The sequence below is a fragment of the Lagenorhynchus albirostris genome, chromosome 9, assembly GCF_949774975.1.
Source record: "Lagenorhynchus albirostris chromosome 9, mLagAlb1.1, whole genome shotgun sequence".
In the NCBI taxonomy this organism is placed as follows: domain Eukaryota; kingdom Metazoa; phylum Chordata; class Mammalia; order Artiodactyla; family Delphinidae; genus Lagenorhynchus; species Lagenorhynchus albirostris.
Window position 1 is genome coordinate 86,534,457 of NC_083103.1, and position 12,671 is coordinate 86,547,127.

Consider the following 12,671-nt stretch of genomic DNA (forward strand, 5'->3'; position numbering starts at 1 on the left):
TTGGCCGTACCAAGACATTGGATAACTCTTTGGAAAAAATATACATATTTAGATCCTTATCTTACACCATATAATGCAGATGGTTGAAGAATTAATTGTCAAAAATCTCCATTAGAGATTATAAATAGTCTTTGAGTGGCTGGGGAAGACCTTTCTAAAATTAAAATTTTAGAAGAAATTGTGAAAGGAAAGATAGATTTAATTGGATCAAACTTCTGTATTTTGGGACGTTCTCTTAACAATGAGAAAATTTTTTTATTTGCTTAAGAAAAAGTACAACAAATAAACAAAGAATCCATGTCCTGAACATATAAAGAGCTCCTACACACTGATAAAACAGTATATAATTGGTAACGTAGTAGGAATAGACAGTTCACGGAAGAATGCAAGTGCCAGATAAGACGAAAAAGTGTTCAACCTCATTAGTAATTAAAGAAATGAAAAAAAAAATGAAAAAAAAAAGAAATGAATATTTTAAAAACTGTTATTTTTTTACCCATCAAATTAGCAGGGATTTAAAAACTGATAATACTCAGTGCCCGGAGGGAGTTACTCCTATACTGATGTGGAAATGTAGATCATTACAACCTTTCAGGAAAAGTCTGATCTTAAAGTGTAAATACTTGGATCTACTAGTTCCCCTTCTAGGAATAATTCCGCAGAAAATAAACAGAGGTACAGGCAAAGATTTTAGACCACAAATACATCCAGTACAATATTAGTTAGAAAAAAAAATGGAAGAAAAACATACATTCATTAGAAGAATGGCTCAATAAATAAGTATATATCTATATGATAGAATATGTAGTATTAGAATATTTAGGCAGAATTTTTAATGATCTCAGGAAGTGCTATCTTACGTAAAAGGCAGCCTTTGTTATTGTGTGTGTGTGCACATATACATACATACATACATATATACACATGTGTATAGAAGGAAAAAATACACAGAAAATGATTAGAAGGAAATATGCCAAAATATTAACAGTAATTGCCTCTGGGTCATGTCCTTATGATCTCTTATTTTCTCCCTACTTCTTACTTTTTCTTACTTTCCCAATTTTTTACAGGAAACTACAATACGTTAATAATCAGGGAAAAGATAAACTGAAAAAGAAAAAACAATGTTTAAACACGTAAATGAAAGCTTCTTGAGTGTGAAAGGAATATGAGATCAAGAAGGGAAAATGGTACTACTCAGTGTGAGATGTGGCTGAGTTTAATTTTTAAAATACCAGCACGCCAGGTCTCTGGAACTCATCAGTATGCAGTTTACTTTGTAAAATGTGTACCACTGTAATCAGAGATTGTTAGGTGTTTTCTCCCCCAGGTAATAATTCTTTTGACTAAAACCCTCAACCAGATAATGCCTGGTAAATTGAATAGTCCAGTCTGTTTTCACCATACCAAAAAAGAAACTTGATAAGAAATATTTTAAAGTTCTCAGTATAGATTCAAACTAGCGCGTTAGCCAGGCTTCCATTGATTGAATAAATATTTAACAAGCAAGCACGAGGCTATGTATCAGGTACTGTGCTAGGAACTAGAGATTCAGTTAACTTACCAGCTAGACTGACTTCATATTTATTTAGGTTAGGACTATTTATCCCAATTAATTAGCACTAATTTTCTTCCTAATTAGTGTCCTTTTAACCTCCTTAGCTAGTAAAGAAATGCAAATTAAGCAAGATGGTGATGACTATTAGGCCACCACCTCACTCCTCCAGTCGCTTCCAGGATCCAGGCATATCCTATACAAGTAAACACAAATAAAGGGCCACGGATTATGCATGAACATGGACAGTGAATAAACTGGAAGCCCTCAAAATACACATCTTTAAGTAGCTTACATATTCCTTTCACAGACATTTATTGAGGATCTACTGATGTGCTAATATGTCCTTGTGCTGAGTGCTGATGGGCACACAGATAAATGAGCCACCTGCCCTCAAAGTGTTTGTTAGGGGGCACACAAAATAACTATAATACGGCAAATCCTGTGGCTGAGACTGGGCTTTTGATTTTGTATTGGTTTTCTGTGATTTTCAAAAGATTTTCAAAAGAGATCAATAATTACACGCATCTATTAGGCAAAATCAAGTTGAAGGACACAGTGTTTATTGAGAGCTTGCCCGGCACTCTACTAGGTGCTTTTACATGTGATAACTCATTGACTCCTCATGGCCTACAATCTGCATTTGAGGACATGACAGAGCAGGTTCAATAAGACCACGATTGCCAGATAGAGAAAGTGGCAGAACCTGAGATTTATCCACGAGTTGCTGACTTTGACATTCATATTTCTTCCACTTCTACTCTGCTGCTTTCCTAAACCAAAGTTCTGGTCTTAATGAACTCATTTGTCTGGAACGTCATGAAGTCTGTATGCCAAGCTGACCCATGTCACTCTTCCTTCCCCCTCCCCCCGCACCCTGCTCATACTTCTCTTGTGGCGATCACAGCCCCTGCTCTCCCGGTTTACAGGCTCGTCCGGCCCAATAACTTGAGGCCTCCTTGAGGAGAAAGTGTTCTTCATCTTGAGGGCCATTGACACTTAGACAGCACATACCATAGAGTAGGCATGTAGTGATCATCTGCTGAAAAGAGAGATTTTTTTTTTAATTAGTAACTCCAGTTAATAAGCATTGAGGAGAAGTGAGCCTTTGTTTTAAAAAATTCATGACATCTGTCAGCTTATACCCAGCACTCTGTGCCAGAATTTACAGGGGTGGGAAGTCAGGGAGTGGAAAAGCAAAGGTAGGAAGGAAGGCATGGTGAGGAGAGAATTTTATCATTAATCAAAATATGAGTTCTCACACCTTTTTTTTTTAAAAAACCACTAACAAGTCAGTAGAATTAGAAAGTACTGAAAGAGTGTGCCCACCAAAGAGAAAATGGGCATTCCCCTACCTGTCCATATTTACTCAATGTCTGTTTTCCCCATATAATCACTTCTAATTTCTTATTCACTCAGTCCAGCCCCACAAGACTGCTGGCCTTTGTTAGCACCTGCTTCACAGGAAACGACACAGAATGCAGAATAGCCATGTCCAGAACAACAGTTCTGACCTCACTGCCTGCTTCCTTTTTGAACCTTCTGCATCTTAAGACTCTTCCCTTTGCTACCTCCACCTCTTCTACTTTTCAAACTCTCCCACCATCACATCCACTAGTTAGAAAACGAGCACTACAGAATAAACAAATTTGGGGGAAAGAATCTGTTGCTCACACCGGAACCCAACACACCTGCTTCATTAGGATGGCGTAGTGCTAGGGATGTGTGAGAAGTTGGTTCACAGTGTAGAGCTGCGGGCTCCAGCTATCAAGCAAAAGCTTTATGTAATGAAAATCAGAATTTGCTCAGTCATGTTCAGGTTTTATGCTTTTAAACTTTTCATGTTTTTCAGGTTCACTTTTTTGGCTATTTTTTAAACCTTTTTTATTGAAAATCCTGAAGAAAAACTATTACTGGGAGTTACAAATTTGCTACATCTACAAACTGTAAATCATAATCCCTAGTTAAGTGGTTACAGGTATCCAGTTCATGTTATAAACACTCACTTTGTATGAAGGTTGCGAGATGTGTTTTGTATGTACTTATTACTGAAATTCTACCCTGATTATTCCTGCAGATCAAGAAGTTCTACGCAAATTAGAGAAGGAGAAAATCCTGGTGTTCACACCGTCCCGGAGAGTGCAGGGGAGGCGAGTGGTGTGCTATGATGACAGGTTCATCGTGAAGCTGGCGTTTGAGTCGGATGGTATAATTGTATCCAATGATAACTACAGGGATTTGGCAAATGAGAAACCAGAATGGAAAAAGTTCATAGATGAGCGACTATTAATGTATTCATTTGTCAATGACAAGTAAGTAAAACCACTTACTTACAGTAACACTGCTTCCCTGAAAATATAACTATCCCTGGGCAGCTGCTACAGAAGCCCTCTCTCTTTGCCACTGACCAGACCTAAGACAGTTTCTTCCAACCACTGATGTCCCCACTAATCCTCAGTGAGAGTAAGAAAACGGCAGAGTCCTGCCTCGGGAGGCCCTGTGTGAGTCGCAGGCTGCCCTTCCCCATAAGTGACTAGCAGAGCAGGTCTTCTGCGGCTGAGTGACTGGGAGTAACTGACACAGGGAGACTGGCCATCTTCAGAGGATGCAGATGTAGAACATACTGACCGCTAGAACCCTGCCTTTTGAAATCGACTTAGAGCATTGAGAACTTACTTCAATATACGATTTTTGAAATATATGATTTTTAAAAATTTAAAGCAATATAAGACTAGTCACGATTAAGTTGATGAATGGACAGATGACATGAACAAGATTGTCTCCTGAGAAATAAGTACCCAAGGATCAGTTCACCCACACAGTTCAAACCCATGTTTTCCAAGGGTCAACTGTATTTACAAATATGTGGGAAAGGCTCACCTGTTGATCATCAAAAATGCAAACTAAATCTACGAAGAGTATATTTTTTCACCCATTTAATTCATAAAATTAAAAAACTTTTTTGCATATGCCTTATGCCGATGCAGGGGACACGGGTTCTGCCCCGGTCCAGGAAGATCCCACATGCCTCCGCGGAGCGGCTGGGCCTGTGAGCCATGGCCACTGAGCCTGTGCGTCCGGAGCCTGTTCTCCGCAACGGGAGAGGTCACAACAGTGAGAGGTCCGCGTACCACAAAAAAAAAAAAAAAAAAAAAAAAAAAAAATACCCTCTCAAACCAATAATCTCATTTCTTAGAGTATATAATGAGGAAAAAAGGAAGCCCAAATATGTTCATTTCTGTATATTTATAATTGCAAGACTTCAAAGGCAACTAAAGTTACTATAGAGAAAACAATTAAATTGCAATACATCTCCTAGTGGAATATTATTCAGCTATTCAGAATTATGATTATGAAAGCTGTTAAGAAACATGGAAAAATATTTATGTTAAAAAGACAAAGCATAAAATTACATCTGTGTTTGTAAAGTGATATGTACATACAGGAAAATGACTAAAATGCAACACGTAACTGGAAAATAATTGTGTTAAGATTGTAGGATTGAGTGATTTTGTCTTCTATTTTTAAACTTTTCGTGTTGCCATATTGTTTTTATAATAATCTTAAACATCATAGTTGCTAAGTGTTATTACTCAGGCATGTTGACACTCCCTTAATAGTTCAAACATTATTCACATTTTATGGGTAAACACTTGGTTTATTTCATGTTCAAACAGTGACATAACTAGTAGTCAAACTGCAATCATAACCTTGTTACAGTATTCATGCCATGAATTCTTGCTTCCATTGGACAATCAATCCAAAATAATAAGTTTATTTCCGTAAGATTTTTTTCTATCTCAGCTGAGAAGTACCTTATTATAGGGGGCAGAGAATGAATGTGGAATTAGACAAATTGAATCTTGACTAGGCCATGTGAACAGAGATAAAAACACTCAATTCATCTAAGCCTAGATTAGAAAAGTGTATTCATCTGTAACGTGGAACTAACACTTCAAGGGTAAATTGTGAGGATGAGATGTAGTGACGTGTGCAGGGTGTCCAACATGTACTAGATGTTTGGGTAGTTTCAGTCTTCCCGTTCCTCTCTCCCACCTCTCCCTTCTGTCCCTCAGCTGATCCTCCTGGTGCCCACCTGCCTCATATTGCTTCACAAGATTAATGTTCATAAAACTTCTCCTAAAATGTCATTGTAGTCATTTTCTAAAGTCCTTACAAAATTCCAAGACTAAGAAAAGGAAGAATTAATTAGAACATGGTAGGCTCAAAACTTACTTGAATTAAAACAAATACAGGTTCAGCTTGAAACATTTTAATTTTGTTTTCATTAAGAAAAGAAAACTTCCTGTACTGTTTTTTTATCCTATCAATGTTTTATTATCTTTTTAAATTTATTCATTTATTTTTGGCTGTGTTGGGTCTTCGTTGCTGCATGCAGGCTTTCTCTAGTTGTGGCGAGCTGGGGCTACTCTTCGTTGTGGTGCGCAGGCTTCTCACTGCGGCGGCTTCTCTTGTTACAGAGCATGGGCTTTAGGCGCGCAGGCTTCAGCAGTTGTGGCACACAGGCTCAGTAGTTTTGGCTCACAGGCTCTAGAGCACAGGCTCAGTAGTTGTGGTGTGTGGGCTTAGTTGCTCCGCGGCATGTGGGATCTTCCCGGACCAGGGCTCAAACCTGTGTGCCCTGCATTGGCAGGCGGATTCTTATCCACTGCGCCACAAGGGAAGTCCCTATCCTATAAATGTTGAATCAAAATACTTGGATTAAAATTTCAAAAAAATACCTTGGGGTGAATAATCTTTACACTCTGTCTTTAGAATTAAATTGTCAGCCTCCTACTTAGGTATAATTTTGTATTATATCCATGACAGGTTCATGCCCCCAGATGACCCTCTTGGCAGACATGGTCCAAGCCTGGATAATTTTCTGAGGAAGAAACCTATTGTTCCTGAACACAAAAAGCAGCCTTGTCCATATGGTAACTTTCTTTATGAGTATTTAATACATGCCTTTAGAACACAATATATTGTTAAACTTTTGCTGTTAAAAATAAATTTGGATGGCATATAGTATGTGGTTCTTTTGAATGTAATTAAATTTAAGAAAAAGTCTATGTGAAAAAATTATTATTTTTACCTAGCTGGGTTCAACACATATGCATTTCCCTGAATTAAAACATGGTTTTGGTTAACTCTACATGAAGTAAGTTTTCAGGTAGATAAAAATTTGGAGTTCTTTCATCTAGCTACACATCAGATTAGCTTGGTTTTTTCACATCACGGCAGTACATTATGTTCTGCAAAACAGAATGTCCTACTGATTGCAGAGTCATAGTGGAAGAGAAGAGGCAGGTAGGAATTAAGGACACAGGGTATTAACCAAAACTCTGGAGGTGATTGTTACTCATTCAGCCAACTTTCTTATTGCTCTTGATAGTGCCGACGGGGGAAGACTGACAGGCGGCATTTCTCAGAAACAAGTAGCGGAGTAGCAGTGAGCACAGCTCTCATTTCTGCCCTTGTTTCTTCTTCACGTTAAAAGAGCAGTGCCACACTGGGTGTCCAGGGTCTGATGGAATGAATGGCCCTTTGCCTAACTGATTTTACTCTTCACAGGAAAGAAGTGTACCTATGGACACAAGTGCAAATATTATCATCCAGAAAGGGGCAGTCAGCCTCAGCGGTCAGTGGCTGATGAACTGCGTGCCATGTCTAGAAACACAGCAGCCAAAACTGCAAATGAAGGAGGACTGGTGAAAAGCAACAGTGTCCCCTGCAGCACTAAAGCCGACAGCACTTCCGATGTTAAGCGAGGTGCTCCAAAGAGGCAATCGGATCCAAGCATAAGGACTCAAGTCTACCAAGACCTAGAGGAAAAGCTTCCCACCAAAAACAAACTGGAAACCAGGTCTGTACCTTCCTTAGTTAGTATACCGGCTACTTCTACCGCAAAACCCCAAAGCACTACATCTTTAAGCAATGGCCTTCCATCTGGAGTTCATTTCCCACCTCAGGATCAAAGATCACAGGGACAATATCCTCCAATGTTGATGGCAACCAAAAATCATGGAACGCCAATGCCTTATGAACAGTATCCAAAATGTGACTCGCCTGTCGACATCGGATATTATTCCATGTTGAATGCATATTCAAATCTGAGTATCTCAGGCCCACGAAGTCCTGAAAGGCGTTTCTCCTTAGACACAGACTATAGGATAAGCTCTGTCGCCTCTGACTGCAGCAGTGAAGGGAGCATGAGCTGCGGGAGCAGTGACTCGTATGTGGGGTACAGTGACCGCTCCTATGTCAGTTCTCCTGACCCGCAGCTGGAGGAGAATCTGAAGTGTCAACACATGCACCCTCACAGCCGCCTTAATTCTCAGCCCTTCCTGCAGAATTTCCACGACCCCTTAACCAGAGTGCAGAGTTACAGTCACGAAGAACCAAAGTACCATCACAAACCTCCCCTCCCACACCTGGCCGTGCACCTGCAGCACGCCGCCGTGGGGGCCCGGTCCAGCTATCCTGGCGATTACCCGTCTCCTCCGAGTTCAGCGCACTCGAAGGCACCACACCTGGGGCGGTCCTTGGTGGCCACGAGAATAGACAGCATTTCTGACTCTCGGCTGTATGACAGTTCTCCTTCCAGACAAAGAAAACCTTACACCCGCCAGGAAGGGCTGGGAAGCTGGGATAGGCAGAGCTACGGGATCGATGTGTACGGCTACCGGCAGACTTATTCTTTGCCTGACACCTCCACGCAGCCGTGTTACGAGCAGTTCACCTTCCAGAGCCTCCCTGAGCAGCCGGAGCCCACCTGGCGCATCCCGTACTGCGGAGTGCCGCAAGACCCCCCCAGGTACCAAGACAGCCGAGAAAAGATTTATATCAACTTGTGCAACATCTTCCCACCTGACCTTGTGAGAATTGTCATGAAAAGGAACCCTCACATGACAGACGCCCAGCAGCTGGCTGCAGCCATTTTAGTGGAGAAATCACAGCTGGGTTATTGAAAGATGATGCATCTTTGTGGTGTTTAGTAGTTTTTTGTTCAGCTCAAATGCTGAGGGAGGTTTGCTACAATAGCACATGTGATCTCCTTCTCAGCAAGGAGGTTATATAGTATCCATTTATGTGAAATACTGTATCATGGAATCTGTATGTATAGCCCCACATAGTGGAAGTATCACGGGATTGCTTTACATTCAAACTTTTTTTTAATATTTCCTTTTTAAAGCTATATCCTTGGCTGGAGATTTTTCCAGTTTGATTTATTAGATGTATCTGTGATCTTTGATATTAATCTTTGGTGCATCAGGGGTTTATATGCAGCACTTTTTATCCTTGTTTCATGTTTTATTAACTTGGTGTTTGTCTATCAATTGCAAGCAATTACAATACCTTTAGAATGTTGAACATTTGACTAGACCTAGCAAACTATTTTTTCAAGCCAAGCATAATTGGAATCTTTTACAGCTTTTTAAGTTATTTTTATTTGGGGAAAGTGGGCTTCTTTGTGCTATAATCATTATTTATAGAAACAAAGATATACTACAGCACTGACTTTATATTTTAAACAAAATGAAAGTTACCAGTTTATGTTGAAATGGGTAACAGTATATATTAGAATGATTTACAGTATGGCACTTTTCGTTGTTTTATTTTCGTTTGGATTTTCTGTGTTAAGTAATTTGTTAATTTAATGTGGTTGATTTAAAGGAAAGCAGATGCAATCAATGGAAAAAATTGTTTCCATTTTTTTTTTTTATAAAAAAGGCAAAAGCCATCAACTGTTACAGTTTAGAGCTTTGTTATCCAGCTATGATGTGCTTCTGGACAGTAGAAATGGAATTGAATTCCTAGACTTCCATTAACCTGTATTTTTTAATGTGTTTGTCTTTTTGTTTTGGGGCACAATACTGGATAAAATAACCCTTTTGCAGTACTTGCCTGTTTTTAACGAATCTAATTATTCTCAATGCAACTTTTATATTTAATATACCCTTTAGCTTTCCTGCTATTTATCAAGGCTGGCCTGAGGTGGTTTTATGTGTTGAGGATATGCAACATTTATTGATACTGCACTATAGAAATGGTGATGCAGGAGTTGTAAATGGTAACTTAAAATTTTTGTAAAATACTGTATATTTTCCATTTTCCTGAAGGTAGTTTTTTGGGGGGGCCTGTTATATTATTAAGGCCAGATTCTTGCCACAAATAGTGTAGTTTTAGATACAGACTAAAGTCTGTTCTCGTATTAGTAAGGGATATTTCTGGTTTCAAAGTCATGGGTTTTGCTGAGCGTGGATTCGTTTCTGTCGCTGGTTAGAAGAGATGATGCAATCAGTGGCAGACAATTGTGTGACTGACACGACTTCACCGCTGCCTCCAGTTTTTGAGTTTTACTTAGTGTAACAGACGCATTCCGATCTGTTTCTGGAGTGTGCCTAGATGCCCTGGTTATCCTTATTATTCTACCTGCTACAGTTTGAAGTAAAGCCCTGAAAAACCAGAAAGTACCTTTTACTGTTGATACAAATTGTATCTTTTTAACTATAAGAACTATTTTGATTTGTAGATCTAGTTAAAACACAGATGTGTAACTATGATTAGACTTTTGGGCAACATTTTATCCCTTATTTAAATACAAATTTTTAAAGTAAAATTGAGGTCTAGAATAGGGTAGAAAATAAAAACAATTTAGGTAAATAAAAGTGTCTGTCTTAGTTTTATATATTAAAATATATTAAATGAATTTATTGGCATTTTCTTTCTCCTAAAACTTATCTAGCGTGAACTTAACTTAAAATAAAGGTAAAATGCTGCCTGAAAATAACGTCCAAGCACCTTTGACTAGGACAACATTTTCACTACTCGTGTGACACTGTGTGTCGCATGAAGTAGGATTTGGGTTACAGTAAATGCTTCTAAAAGGCATTGTGCATATTGACATATCCAATAATCTGAACCATGTTCAGCAAACCTAATTCAGGAAAGTGGGGTTCACAGTCGCTGCTGCCGCCTGCTAGGTGAGGTGCCCCTCGCTGCGCCCGCAGAGGATACGGGCACGGCCGCATGGACCCACCGAGGCGTCCTCTGAGCGACCTGCTCACTTGTGAAATCGTTCTCCTGATTTTGTCGGTCACTCTCTGTAACAAGTTTAATGTAGATGCTAACCCAGTGCCAAAAGTAGAGTTACAAACGTGGAGTACCTTTCATCTCAGTCTTATTCTAAGCTTGCTTTTTTTTTTTAGTATGAAATCATTTTTAAATTGTACAAGTAGGTTTTGCTTCCATTTTCTTAATTTTTGCATTTGAATTATTTGAAGATTCTGCCAAATTTTATGAAATTTCTTTAAATGAGGTCTTCGGTGAAATGTGTAACACACCCTTTAATTTGACCTCCTCATGTCTGTAGCTAAGTAGCTCTCATTGCTTTCCGGATTTTAGACTATGAAAAAACAGTGGGGCTTGCCGCCACGTGGCCTGACGTGAATAGCTCTGAATAGTCACGCTGAAATCCTGCAGTGTAGTTGACTGTGAGTTAAGAAATAGTTTTCTTATGTCAACAGGAAATTTGTCCCACCCCACCCGCACTTTTTTTTTGAAGCACCGATGTTGCTTTCAGAGCTTAAGAATGAGATATTTGGCTGACTTTAGATGCAGCAATTTCTTAATTATCTAAAGCAATAAGTAAAAGGATCCATCATTAATTAAATTCAGAGCTGATCCCAAAACTTCATTTTAGCCAAAACTTTCACCTTAATCGTATCTTCAGACTTGCTAACAAATAACCGGAGAGAGGTATGTTAGTAAGTAGTAGAAGTGGTCAACTGATAGAAGAGGAGGATTCAGATTGGAATATTCTGCCCCTGAATAATTGACAGTTGACTGTTTTACACAGTAACTAGCCGGTTTGTTGTCTCTGTGTCTTAGTACAGAGGGAGTAGTACCCAACTGGCCAAATTCTGGCCCTTAGTATTTCCTCCTTTCTTGCATGTGACATCTAAGTTTTCAATTTCCTTTTTGTGATCACTGTATCCTCATAGAGTTTGTCATTGACCTAAACATTTGAAAGAAATGCACACCAGTATAAAATATTTGATACTGGTAGAAACTTGAACTTTGTGTTTTTATGAAAATTCATTTATGAGAATATGTAATATAACTAAAAAGAGTGTTTTTATATATATATATACATACATGCATACATATTTGTTAAGAAGTATTAAAAATGGGAGAATGTTACGCTTTTGATGGCTAAGTTTTCCTTAATTAAACTGTTTCTTTGAGTTATGGACAACCAAGTCTGGAGTCTGGATGACCAATGATAAGATTTAGAACCACTTGAATGGAAAGCAACTCTTTACTGGCTTTATTCCTGGTATTTTTAAAGAATTATTTTGATAATTTTAATAGAATGTGTAATTTTAAAACACACAAAAAAAACTTAAAGTAGTATTGCTTATACAGATAATTATTTAACATGTCTTTTATGGACGTATCTATATGTATATAGACAGTAATATATTTATAAAACAAATATACTCTATGTTGTAGTCATTAGTTTGTAATAGGTGGGAAGATGGCCCTGGATATGTTTGTGTGTGTTTTGAAAACGCTTGAGCTGTTTTTCCCCTGACTTAATGGCATATACCCTAAGGGATATTTGGTTTTTATTATTCTTTTTGCTATTCAACTTCCTTATTCAAGATAAAATAAGATGTACAGTTTCCCGGCCATTCTGTTAGATGTGGCTCATCCATTTTATTATCCTCCAACTCCTGGAAAATTCCTGAGTGACCTGGAATCAAACAGGTTATGGCCAGAGAGATCAGTTATGTTCCAAATATGTTAAACATGGGAACTCAGCTGGGATGTTGAGCTTCTTTGGTATACACCAACAAATAAAATGAAGTATAAAATACATGAACTACACACGTGCATTTGAAGAAGAGAAAGCAGAGTGTTCATAAAAGTAGAGAAACATGCGTTATTTTAGATTGCTCTGGGAAACCCCCTAGGGCAAGGGTTGACAAGCTTTTTCTGTAAAGGATGGGATAGTAAATAATCCAGGGCTTTGAGAATCATATGGTCTCTATAAACCACTCACCTCTGCCCTTACGGTGTAAAAGCAGCCACAGAAAATATATAAGTG

The 12,671-nt window shown here is 38.6% G+C and overlaps 1 protein-coding gene across 2 annotated transcripts in view; it reads left to right on the top strand.

Moving 5' to 3' along the window:
* ZC3H12C (zinc finger CCCH-type containing 12C) overlaps positions 1–9,234 on the top strand; it is a 64,763-nt gene extending 55,529 nt beyond the window's left edge. Inside the window, exons 4-7 of one of the 2 annotated variants that reach the window (XM_060160345.1) lie at positions 3,633–3,867; positions 6,386–6,492; positions 7,130–7,421; positions 8,151–9,234. In XM_060160345.1, the coding sequence (XP_060016328.1) occupies positions 3,633–3,867; positions 6,386–6,492; positions 7,130–7,421; positions 8,151–8,526 (1,010 nt within the window). In that variant the 3' untranslated portion in view covers positions 8,527–9,234. Of the gene's footprint in view, positions 1–3,632; positions 3,868–6,385; positions 6,493–7,129 lie in introns of both variants that reach the window. The other variant, XM_060160344.1, reaches the window with a different exon arrangement.
* The last annotated feature ends 3,437 nt before the right edge of the window (positions 9,235–12,671 follow it).